Source organism: Bos indicus, chromosome 6 (genome assembly GCF_029378745.1).
Source record: "Bos indicus isolate NIAB-ARS_2022 breed Sahiwal x Tharparkar chromosome 6, NIAB-ARS_B.indTharparkar_mat_pri_1.0, whole genome shotgun sequence".
Taxonomy (NCBI): Eukaryota; Metazoa; Chordata; class Mammalia; order Artiodactyla; family Bovidae; genus Bos; species Bos indicus.
In genome coordinates, this window is record NC_091765.1 from 66,957,585 (window position 1) to 66,970,447 (window position 12,863).

Here is a 12,863-nt window from a genome sequence, read left to right on the forward strand (position 1 = left end):
CCACTGAGCTGGCCAGTTTTGTAATACATGGTGATTGCAGGCAGTGTCCCAGCATGTGGCTATTGATAAAAGGTAATTGATTTCATTGATTTACCTTCCGGAAGAGCTGTCCTTTCTGTGAACTTGGCCTCCAAACAAATTCTGTTTTATGTTTGGGCCATTTCCTGTCTTTGGTGTCATGAAAGATAACTTTCCAGGGTTATAGCATCTCTCTCCTTGAAAGGAGATGGGTCTGGAAGGCCGCAGTGAGAGGTGTCCCTTCCAAACAGCTGTCATCTATTACCATCTTTCTTCACCCACACAGCCTTCTGGCTTTAACCTCATGTCCAGATTTTTGCCTCTCAGTTTCCAGGGATCTCATGAGTTACTCCTTTCAGCCTCTCATCTGTCTTATCTTTGACACTTCCCTACCCCGAAGTCCCCTAATTCACATGACTGTGAAGAAGGTGTACTTGTTACCTTTTGGCTCTAGGTATTTTGAGCAGCCTCCATTCCCCTAGAAGCATGGAGCTATATTTTAACTTACCCTGGAATTATTCTCTCTTGTCCAATGACATTTTGGTGGCCCTTTTGACTCCGCTGCATTCTCTTCCACCCATTTGATTGTGCTTAGTTTATGGACACTCGAAGAAAGGCAGGTAGAAGATTCCATCATTCCAATGAGAAATTGTAACAGAAGATACAGGGGAAAGTAGACTGGAAACCATCACTCTTCATCACTTTGATTTTTCCAGAGGACAAAGAAATTAAAAAACAAAAGAAAAAAAGATAGAGGCCTCAAACTTCTTTTGAGGGCTGGAAGAATGTATATGGAGATTTCGAACACTTATAAAGTTTTAGAAGACAGCTACCCATTTTGAAGAAAATTTCAGCCTCTTTTTTCATTTTAAAGGAAATAAGACTATAAACATGTTAAGAAAAGGAAAAAGTAGCTCAAAGACATGATATATGTGTTGTCATTTTTGTCCGTGGCAGACATCACTAATAAACCATAGCCCTCCATCCTTCCTGTCAGGTCTGAATGGAGCCTCAGAATCCTTCTGTACACACAGTATTATTTGTTCAGAATTATCTTTTATTTGAAAACCTGTTTTCAATCATTTGGTATTTATACTTGATCTTTCTCTTTCTGCAGGCTTCTGGTAGGAAGCAGTTTAGCACATGAAAAGTTAGGTAAAAATAGTTTATTAATCCGAGAAATATTTGTTGGGTACTTGCTGTATACCAGGCACTGTTTTAATCACTTGAATAAAAGAATCTAGGTCCCACTTTATGAAGCTTGCATTCTGTTGAGAGAAACAGGAAATGATTAGGTAAACAAGATGATTTCCGATTGTGAGGAAAGATTTCTAAGGATCCCTGGTGTTAATAGTAAATGATAACTGGACATAACTTTTAGATTGGTCTGGGGTCTATGCCTCTATGAAGAGTGATATTTGAATTAGGGTATGAATAATGAGGACCTGGTTGTGTAGGAGGTCTAGGAAGAATTTCTAGCAGAGATAACAGCACAGGGGAAGCCCTGAGGAAAGAAGGGATTTGGCATATTTGAGAAACAGATGAAGTCTGTGTGTTGGGAGGATGGTGAATGAAGATTAGACCAGGAGGGTGTGACCCTGGAGAGCAGGGATTTCAATGAGAAGACCACACAGGACCTCCTAGATCATGGGAAGGGACTAAGATTGATCCAGTGTTAGAAGCAATACAAGTTGAGGAGTTCCTTCAGGTTTTTTTTCACCTGTGAACTCATTTTATTCAATTGTCACCCCCTCATTCTTTCACTATTACTTACAGATCTGACCTTTGTCATGAATGAGAGACTGAAGGAGTAGAGTTTTCTCTCAGAGAAGCAAAACAAGCCCTGGCTGGGGGTGTTCCTTGATTTTGCTTTGACCCTTATTAATCTTTCTCCCTCCCCAATGTCTTCTTTGTTTTCAGGCATACTTACCCCTCACCTTCTGGATCACTTTGTTGGACGCCTTTTATCAGAGCCTGGTCTGCTTCTTCGTGCCTTACTATGTGAGTCCTTGTTCACTCAAAGGATTTGTTGTTAATGAATAAATGGTGCCTCTTTGTTCTCTGTCACTGGTGTCAGCATTTAGAGTAGGTATACGAGGGTAGATTGCTCATGGAATTAAGTTATTAACTAAATATAATGCTTCTAAATATATAACTAAACTAAATATATAACTAAATATAATGCTAAATATAATGCTTCTCTCAAATATGGTAGGGTAGTGGGTTAAATTTGAAGAGAGGTACCTAGATGGTAGGTAACGGGTTAAATTTGAAGAGAAGCGCCTAGCTGCATCCTTTTGGTTCTCTTTTTAGCCCTGTACTGCTTGATAATTTTCATCAATGACTTGAATAAAGTTGAAAGCCTGGCGTATAATTAGATGAGTCAAAATCAGAGAGGCAAAGTCAGAATATGAAAGCTATTATTAGTCAGTGCTGGACTAATTCTACCAGGATGACATTCAGAGTATTAAATTTAAGTAGTATCCCCCAAACTAAAAATTTAATAAAAAAAAAAAAAAAAAAAAAAACACCCTGTTATTGCAGGTAAAAAATGGAAAAAATATGACTAAACAAAGAATTAATTTAAAAAATTTAGACCAATACCAAGCAGCATGATATAGTTGCCCATTCACCCACCTCCCTCGCCAGAAGAAAACGCTAATTTGATCATGGATGGTTAACAAAAGTTCATTAACAAAAAGGGAAAAGGTAATAGTCTTTAACAATTTTCATTCTTTATTCAAATAAAACTACTTGAATTTACCCACCTAGAATATTCAAGGTATACTGTATTTCAAGAGGAGTATAAGTAAGGCAATCTAAAGTATATTTAGAAAAGAATGACTAGAATTGTAAAATATCAGAAACCTGTGTCATGTGAGGAGTACTTTAAGGACTTGAAGACATAAGCATATGAAAGGGGTGGATATTTACTTAACCATGATAAAAACTCAAGTTAGTCATAGTATCTGCTTCAAAGGTTTGCAGCTCTGTTAAGTGGAACATATTTGAAATTTCTGTGTACTTCAAAGAATCAGAAGCATAAGTAAAAGAATCAAGGAAGATGAATTAAGATTCAGAATAAAAAATAATTCCAACTGAAAAATCCAAAGATTAGCTGGCCTGTCTGGGATTCAGTCTCTTTTTCTAAAAATGTTCAAGTTTATTCTAAATGACCAATTATTAAGAACACTGAAGAAAGGGACTCAGTCCTCATTTGGGCCATGGAATAAAGTGATGATACACCAGAGTGTGCACAACTCTCCAAGATCACCAACTTTTATCCTCTCTTTGTAGACCTACCAGGGCTCAGACATTGACATCTTTACATTTGGAAACCCCCTGAACACAGCTGCTCTGTTCGTCATTCTCCTCCATCTGGTGATAGAAAGCAAGAGTTTGGTGAGTGGTTTTTCTGCCTCTGAAGTAGCCTGCAACTGTTCTTGGGGAAATGTCTTCATGCCTAGAAAACAAATGGTAAAGAGAAGAGTAATGACTCCAAGGAAGAAGCCACTCTCACAGCCACTCTTGTGGATTGTTGAGCGCTGTTACGCTAAGGTTAATGTGCGGCCAGGGGCAGTGGGGAACACCTGCCTGGTCCGCTTGGTGGTGCTCATGGTGTGAATGGTTCATGGTGTGAGTCAGGCTGGAGAAATAATTACTAGCATTGGCCAGCATTCTTCAAGACCAAGCTGATGCCTTTCAACTAAAATGAAAACAGGTGTTGTGCCATAATCCTGGTATAGTGACTTTTGTAAGTAATGATTTTATGCTTTTCTCATAAACAAAAAAAATTTTTTTTCTCCCTCCAAAAGTTTTACCATCCATTTCATTTATACCTAGGTCTTTTTGAACTTAGTTGTCAACTAAATGATAAAGTTAAGTCTTTTCTTCAAAGTGATTGCAGGATAGCTATGAAACAAAGCTAGTATGGAAACTGCCTCTGTAATTATTTATGCTGCTCATTCACTTCCATTGTTTCTGCTGTCGTCAAAGCCTCTGTCATTTCTTCCTGAATTATAGCTACAGCCTCCTTGATCTTCTCACCTTGACTCTTGACTCTGCTGGCCCTTCTCTACAAAGCAACCAAAATCATCCTTTTGAAATATAAATCACACCTTTTTGCTCTCCTTTGGGTAAAACCCTTCAGTGGCTTCCGATTTTACTTGGAATAAAATCTAAAAGCCCTAAGACAGCCTATTATGCTTCATGCAGCCATGCCGCCTCTTCTTTCTCCAGTGTCATTTCCACTTATTTGTGGACTAGCACCACACTGTCCCTCTTTTTCTCAGGTACAGTGAGCTCATTAGCACATCAGGGTCTTAGCACTGACCATATCTTCTGATGGGAGCATCCCTTGCTTACTTTTGGATCCCTGTACTTTACCCAGATCAAAAGTTTTTGTTTCTTTAGCTTTTTTTGGTTTCAGCAAAAATGCTGCTTCTCTCAAGCAGCATTTCCTTTCCTAACCATCCATCTTCTCCTATTATCCTCTTACTTTATTCATAATCCTAATAATAATTTATAATTCTTCATTTAATTATGTGATTATACTATTCATGTTTGTCTTCTACATTAGACTGTAATCTTCTTGAGGGCAGAATTCATGTTTTGTTTACCATTGTATACCCGTATCTAGGACAAGGCTGGCACACAGTAGGTGCTCAAAAAATATTTGAATAAATAAATGAATAATTAAATAACCAATGTTTGAGGTGATTTAACATCTTACTGGTGATGCATTTTATATAGGAAATAGCTGGGTGAAATTACAGTTTTAAATGATATATGAGGTTATATCATGAGATTATAATTTTTTATAATCTCATGATGTAATAATTTTTTAGGTAGGGCTGAATATTTTTGGCATCACATGCTTTGCTTATAACCTTCTATAACCAAACTTTATAAGCCTAAAGTATTATAAAAAGTTTATATCTACAGATACCAGATGGGAAGAGTAAAGGGAATTCTAGAACTAAAATATTAGGGATTATTTTAGTATGTATTTAATTTCATTTTTAAACTCTTATGTAGATACTTTTGGCTACTACCTAAGGAAATGTCATAAGTTCTGATGTCAAAAGGTGTTGCAAAGATGCTAATATGCCAAGTGTCCGTTTGGGTTCAGTGGTTATGAGCAACAGCAATCTATTTTAGCTAACCTGAGCAAATAGAAAAGTTATTAAAAATATATTGAAGAATCATAGTAAAACAAACAAAAAGATGTCCTGAGGATTCAGAGTGACTCGAGATCCAGGGAACAGAAAGCAATGGATAAGCTTGTCAGGGTGGCACTGCAGTCTGAACTGGTCTCAGTCATTTTCTCTCTTGCCTCATTCGTTGTGTTCCAAATTCAGTCCCTGGTGACAGAATTCTATTTCCTTAACTCCAGTCACAGGCTTTGGCGAAAGAGGAAGGTTTTGTCAAGATTGCACATAATCCTGGGAGTCTTCACTAAGAGAAGGGGAGCAGAAGCGAGGTGCTAAGAACAATGAGTACTATATAAAGAATGTATCATTAAAGGATTGTTTCTCACACTGCAGGGTGGGATAGAGCTCATGGCCTCCGGAGGTCTACTGTCAGTAACAGTCATTCCGAGAATATGAGTTGGTTTCCATCACCTTTTACTCACCATCTCACTGTCACTTCTCCCCTCTCCCTGTTGGTTTTTACCCAGCATCCCTTGACTTTATCTGCATCCATTTATTTAAACAAGTCAACTCCATCAAGTTACTTCTCACTTGCCAAAAGTACTTCTTAAAAGGAAAAAGAAAACCCTGGCAGTAGGGCTCAGTGAGAAGGAAAAACATTTGATAAAGAAAAAAAACCATTGTCTTTGGAGGCATAAAGATCTTTTTTTTAACTGGAGAAGCCCTAGTTGCTTTACAGTGTTTTATTTTCTGCTGTACAACAAGGTGAATCCGCTATGAAAGTGAAAGTGTTAGTCACTCAGTCAAGTCCCACTCTTTGTGAACCCATGGACCATAGCCTGCCAGGCTTCTCTGTCCATGGAATTTTCCAGGCAAGAATACTGGGGTGGATAGCCATTCCATTCTCCAGGGGATCTTCCCGACTCAGGGATCAAACCCGGATCTATATTTATACATATATCCCCTCCCTCTTGGAACTTCCACGCATCCCACCCCTCTGGGTCACCATAAGCACTGAGCTGAACTCCCCGTGCTATACAGCAGCTTCCCACTAGCCATCCGTTTACATATGGCACTGCTCGTATGTCAGTCCCATTCTCCCAATTAACCCCCCTCCCTGTGTCCACATGTCTACTCCCTATATCTGCGTTGGCATAAGGATCTTTTTTGTTTGTTTGTTTGTTTTTGGCATAAGGATCTTAATTGAGGATTCATCCAACATTTTCTGAGCATTTTGTGCATGTTTACAAAATATGAACTGTTTTGTGATTTTTGTGAAGATATCTATCCTGGGAAAATACTTTGCAAGGTGAAAAAGAAAACAGAAAATTGCATCTTGTTTGAGAATTTTAGGCCTAGAAAGTAAAGAAGATTAATAAAAGCATTCTTCCCCCAAAAGACTAATAAATACCACCATGGTGTACACAGTGATTTTAGGTGGGACTGTACACTGCACTAAATAACACGACTAGATAATGTGAAAGTGACTCTCTTTCATACTTTAGATTATGTTAAACAAGTCTGTTTGGGGCTATCATGTTTTATCACAGTAACTCTTGCTAATTTCCTTTTGTAACAAACATAGATCAGACTCCAGACTCAAAGCTGTTATGATAGGAAATGCAGATATTACATTTAAGGTAGTGATATGCTTTTCTTTCTAAATAAAGTTATTTAGTGAGCCTGTTTATAGCAAAATAATAAAAATAATAATGCAAGCTCTGTGTAGTTATGAAGGTGGATGGGTTATAATGTGATATACAAAGATGTGTATCTTGTTCATGTAGAGTTACTAAGGTTGCAGAGAACTTCAGAGCGATTATCCTCCAAGGAGTGGCTCAGTGACCTAAGCCATGTCTTGTAGCTGTACCACCTGAAATTATTCCCAAAAAGAACATCTTGGTCAAACATGGAAAGAAAGGAGACAGTATGGAAAATTGCACGTCTGCTCTTCCATGCTTCTAACTGGAAATTTTTGCACATCCCTTCCATTCATATTTCTTTGGTCCAAGCAAGACATAGCCATGCTTATTTCAAGGGAGTGGGGAAATGCAATTCTTTTGAGTGTTTATTAGAGGCAGAGAATGAGATATTGGTGATCAACAGTGATATCTACCACCTACTTAAATGGATAAAGTTTGAAGTTCACTGGATTAAGGTATTATCTCAAAGAAGAAACAGACCACTAAGTGACTATGTGGAAAAATAAGGAGAAAATCCTAATACCTCATGGAGCATGTGTGTATGTTAGTCACTTAGTTGTGGGACTCTGCGACCCCATGGACTGTAGTCCACCAGGCTCCTCTGTCCATGGGGTTTCCCAGGCAAGCATACTGGAGTATATTGTCAGTCCCTTCTCCAGGGGATCTTCCTGACGCAGGGATCGAACCTGGGTCTCCCACACTGCGGGCAGATTCTTTACCATCTGAGCCACCTGGAAAGCCCAAGCATGGACAATACAAAATGAGCTAGTCATCAGAGTTACTTTTTGGCATTTGATTTCATTTTATATAACTTAAACAGTGATATGAACTATTCATGAAGGATGCTCTTGTGCTTCGATATTTTGTGTTTTGTTCACTGATTTGTTATACCGTTTACCCACTGCTTAAATACAATGTTTCTTCAAAAGAGCAGATTTTGCCAGACTGTGAAACCATCAGAGTGTATTCATTTCCCTTGCTCTTCTTGTCTTGCAGACTTGGATCCACATGCTGGTCATCGCTGGGAGCATCTTGTGCTATTTTTGCTTTGCCTTGGCTTTTGGAGCCATGTGTGTGACTTGCAACCCACCGTCCAACCCCTACTGGATTATGCAGGAGCACATGGCAGATCCAGTGTTCTACTTGGTTTGTGTTCTCACAACCTGTGTTGCTCTACTGCCCAGGTATGGTATTTGTTTTATCATCAGGAGAGTAAGCAAAATCATAGGTTTAGAATTCTTCTAGCCACTACTAAGAATAGATGGTTAGACCGTCATGTTTAGTAGTAGAAAAGTCGGTCTGTGTGGTAGTTAAAATATTGGTTTTATCTCTTTTACCAGAGTACAAAAGTGGCTTAAGCAAATGAAAAGATTTATTTCTCTTTCAAGGAAATTTCTAGTCTGGTTGATAGTCCACAGGGATAGGGCAATTTTGCTTCCCAAAGTTATTGAAGGACTCAGATCCTTTGCTTTGTCTTTTGTTCTGCTGGCTCCCAAGGGCGTTGCCTTCATGTGCATGACTGAAGCTGGTCACCACCAGTACACTCTGGTCCTGGATCCCTGCCCTGCATCTCTGCCTTCAGGAGGGAGAAAGAGAAGATGGAGGGCGTGTAGCTTTCCAACTTTCCTCTTTTTATTCTTTTTCGTAATGATATGACCCAGATGTAATATCCATCACTGCTCATATCTCATTACCTAGAATCTGCATATGCAGAACTCTGAGTGGCTAAAATCTGGTGGTTTCTGAAAAAGGGGGGAATGGGTACTGAGAGACATGTAGCAGTCTCAACTAAAACCTATAAACTTTGAAAGCTTACCTCCTTTTGGACTTCAGTTATCTTCCTCATTTAAGTTTAACTCAGTTTCTCATGTGGATGGAAATGGCTAAGATGTGTGCCTGGGTTTTTACTCTATAGGTTCTTCAGACTCTTTAGAGCTTTTCCCCTTTGTAGTTTTATGTAGCTGTTTAGCTGAAAACACTATAGCAAAGAATTGTTCTCCCTTTATAAATATGATATAAACATCAAAATGATGATTTCATATTATTTGCTCACAGGGTTGACAAATTGGCTCACAAGCAACTCTGACCTGCTGCCTGTTTTTATAAATAACATTTTATTGGAACATAGACGTACTTACTAATTTATGTACTGTCTATGGCTGCTTTTGCACTATAATAGCAGAGTTGAATAGTTCCAACACAGACTGTCTGGTTCCCCAAGCCTTACTGTCTGGCCTATTGGATGAAAGTTTGCCAACCCCAATCTGTCACATCATCATAAGTAACAATGGGCACAGACCTTTTGTTGTGGATAGACATCCCTTCTAGAAATGCATAAGAAAAACCCATCTGAGTCATTCTGGGGTGGCTACAATTATATACTTAACTCAGTTTACCAGGGATATTGTTGCTTCTGTAGTTCTCAATGTAATTAACAACTTTCAGATTAAAAACTGACAAGATGAACATGTAAAATTTATGAAGAAACACTTACTTTAAAATTGGAACCTGAACATTTTTTTCAAGTGCATTAACAGTACAGTTTTACTTATTATTGTTGTAGTAACCTGAAAAAACAAGCCCCTAACCCAGCAATCCCACTACTGGCTAATATACTCTGAGAAAACCATAATTGAAAAAGTCACATGTGCCCCAATATTCATAGCAGCACTATTTACAGTGGCTAGGACATGGAAGCAACCTAGATGTTCATCGATGGATGAATGGATAAAGAAGAAGTGGTATATATACACAATGAAATATTCAGCCATAAAAAGGAACGAAATAGTGCCATTTGCAGAGAGGCAAATTTGCAGAGGGGGAGATTTGACACAGACAGGAGAATGCACTTTGACCATGGTAACAGAAATACCTTGGTCACAAGGCAAGGAATGCCTGCAGCCACCAGAAGCTGGAAGAGGCAAGAAATGAATTATCTACAAGAGGGAGCATGGCCTTTCCGACACCTTGATTTTGTTGTTCAGTTCAGTCACTCAGTCATGTCCAACTCTTTGCAACCCCATGGACTGCGCATGCCAGGCTTCCTTGTCCATCACCAACTCCTGGAGCTTGCTCAAACTCATGTCCATCAAGTCAGTGATGCCATCCAACCATCTCATCCTCTGTCATCTGCTTCTCCTGCCTTCAGTCTTGCCCAGCATCAGGGTCTTTTCCAGTGAGTCAGTTCTTCACATCAGATGGCCAAAGTATTAGAGTTTCAGCTTCAACATCAGTCCTTCCAGTGAATATTCAGGGCTGATTTCCTTTAGGATGGACTGGTTTCATCTCCTTGCAGTCCAAGGGACTCTCAAGAGTCTTCTTTAACACCACAGTTCAAAAGCATCAATTCTTCAGCACTCAGCTTTCTTTATAATTCAGCTCTCACACCCATACATGACTATTGGAAAAACCATAGCTTTGAGTAGACGGACCTTTGTTAGCAAAGTAGTGTTTTTGCTTTTAAATATGATGTCTAGTTTGGTCATAGCTTTTCTTCCAAGGAGCGAGCGTCTTTTAATTTCATGGCTGCAGTCACCATCTGCAGTGATTTTGGAGCCCAAGAAAATAAAGTCTGTTACGGTTTCCATTGTTTCCCTGTCTATTTGCCATGAAGTGATGGGACTGGATGCCATGATCTTTGTTTTTTGAGTGTTGAGTTTTAAGCCAGCTTTTTCACTCTCCTCTACCACTTTCATCAAGAGGCTCTTTAGTTCCTCTTCTCTTTCTGCTGTAAGGGTGGCGTCATCTGTGTATCTGAGGTTATTGATGTTTCTCCCAGCAATCTTGATTCCAGTTTGTGCTTCATACAGCCTGGCATTTCGCATGATGTACTCTACTTGTAAGTTAAATAAATAGCGTGACAATACATAGCCTTGACGTACTCCTTTCCCAATTTGGAACCAGTCCGTTGTTCCATGTCCAGTTCTAACTGTTGCTTTTTGACCTTCATACAGATTTCTTGTGAGGCAGGTAAGGTGGTCTGGTATTCCCATCTCTTGAAGAATTTTCCACAGTTTATCATGATCCACACTGTCAAAGGCTTTGCCATAGTCAATAAAGCAGAGGTGGATGTTTTTCTGGAACTCTTTTGCTGTTTTTGTAATCCAGTGGATGTTGGCAATTTGATCTCTGATTCCTCTGCCTTTTCTAAATCCTGCTCAAACACCTGGAAGTTCATGGTTCACGAACTGTTTGAAGCCTGGCCTGAAGAATTTTGAGCATTACTTTGCTAGCATGTAGGATGAGTGCAATTGTACCTTGAACATTCTTTGGCATTGCCTTTCTTTGGGATTGAGATGAAAACACAGATTTCAGAATTCTTGGCCTGCTGAACTGTGAGAAAATAAAGTTCTGTTGTCCTGAGCCAGCACATTTATGGTGTAGCAGCTATAGAAAACAAATGCAGACTTGTATAGGAAGGTGGTACTGCTGTAATAAATACCTAAAAATGTGAAATAGGCTTTGAAATTAGATAATGAGCAGATCCTGGAAAAATTGTGAGGTACATAATAGACTGTTGAATTTTGAGGCATGTATGCAGACTGTCAATAGAACTATGGACCTTAAAGTACCTGCTGGTGAAAATTCAGAAGAAAGTAGAAAGCATGGTCAGAGAAAGTGATATCTTGGAAAATACATAAATGGTCATTAATGGAATGTTGCTAGAAATGTGGGGAGAAGGCAAGGGCACCCCACTCCGGTACTGTTGCCCGGAAAATCCCATGGATGGAGGAGCCTGGTAGGCTGGAGTCCATGGGGTCGCTAAGAGTCAGACACGACTGAGCAACTTCACTTTCACTTTCCACTTTCATGCATTGGAGAAGGAAATGGCAACCCATTCCAGTGTTCTTGCCTGGAGAATCCCATGGACGGAGAAGCCTGTTAGGCTGTAGTCTATGGGGTCGCACAGAGTTAGACACGACTGAAGTGACTTAGCAGCAGCAGCAGCTAGAAATGTGAGTGTTAAAGGTACTGTTGGCAAAGTCTCAGAAGGAAATGAGAAACATTATTGGAAATTGGAGGAAAGGGAGTCTTGGCAATACAGTGGCAGAGAGCTTAGCTGAAGTGTGTTCTACTGTTATGTGGAAAGCAGAATTTGTAAGTGATGAACTTGGGTATTTAGCTGAGGAGTTTTCAGTGTTGAAGGTTTGGTCTAGTTTCTTCTTGTTGCTTATTTATAGAAACTTGGCAACTGAACAACAACCTGGAAAAATGTGAAGGAAAAGAGATTGAGGGAAGGTACTATTAAGTCCAGAGAAACTAGATTTAGAAAATCCTCAGCCCACCCAGATTTCAAAAGTTGCTAAAATTAGGCAATTTGCTATTGGGAGTATGCTCGAAAGAGAGGGCCAAGAGTGTGGCTGAACAGCCTTTGCTGGTGCTGAAGAGATTGGGTGTGTGACTCATGGATCCTCTCAGTCACCTCAGCAGTCACCAAGGAAGCAGGTGAGATACACAGGAAAGATCTGTGGCGGACCCTCTTATCTAATGGCATAAATGCCCATTAGATACATTGGAGACTCAACAAGGTTTTTGCAAATGTTCTTGTTATTTAGTTGCCAAGTCATCTCTGACTCTTTGCGACCCTATGAACTGTAGCCCACCAGGCTCCTCTGGCCATGGAATTTCCCAGGCAAGAATATTAGAGAGGATTGCCATTTCCTTCTCCAGAGGATCTTCCTGACCGAAGGATTGAGCCCATGTCTCCAGCACTGGCAGGCAGATTCTTTATTGCTGAACCACCAGGGAAGCCCCTAAATACTGTCAGCTTGGTCTGAAGGGGTCAAGTTTGTGGTAATTTGTTACAATAGCCATAGAAAACTAGAAGCTAGCATTTTAAAAAATACTGTGCCAACGCTCTGCCTGCTTCACATGTATTGTCTCATTTAACTTAACAGACTATTGACTAGGGGATTGTTGAAGAAACTAACACCTATGGCATTAGTACATCTCTGGTCATTAACATGAAAACATTAAGACTGTAATGTAG

At 39.5% G+C, this 12,863-nt stretch overlaps 1 protein-coding gene across 7 annotated transcripts in view; it reads left to right on the plus strand.

Annotated features, from left to right (window-relative positions):
- The window catches only part of ATP10D (ATPase phospholipid transporting 10D (putative)), a 145,802-nt gene that overhangs the window by 131,120 nt on the left and 1,819 nt on the right, over nt 1-12,863 (plus strand). For all 7 annotated transcript variants that reach the window (XM_070791389.1, XM_070791386.1, XM_070791387.1 and 4 more), the window contains 3 exons: nt 1,939-2,019; nt 3,316-3,420; nt 7,871-8,058. In XM_070791389.1, coding sequence (XP_070647490.1) covers nt 1,939-2,019; nt 3,316-3,420; nt 7,871-8,058 — 374 coding nt within the window. The remainder of the gene's footprint in view (nt 1-1,938; nt 2,020-3,315; nt 3,421-7,870; nt 8,059-12,863) is intronic.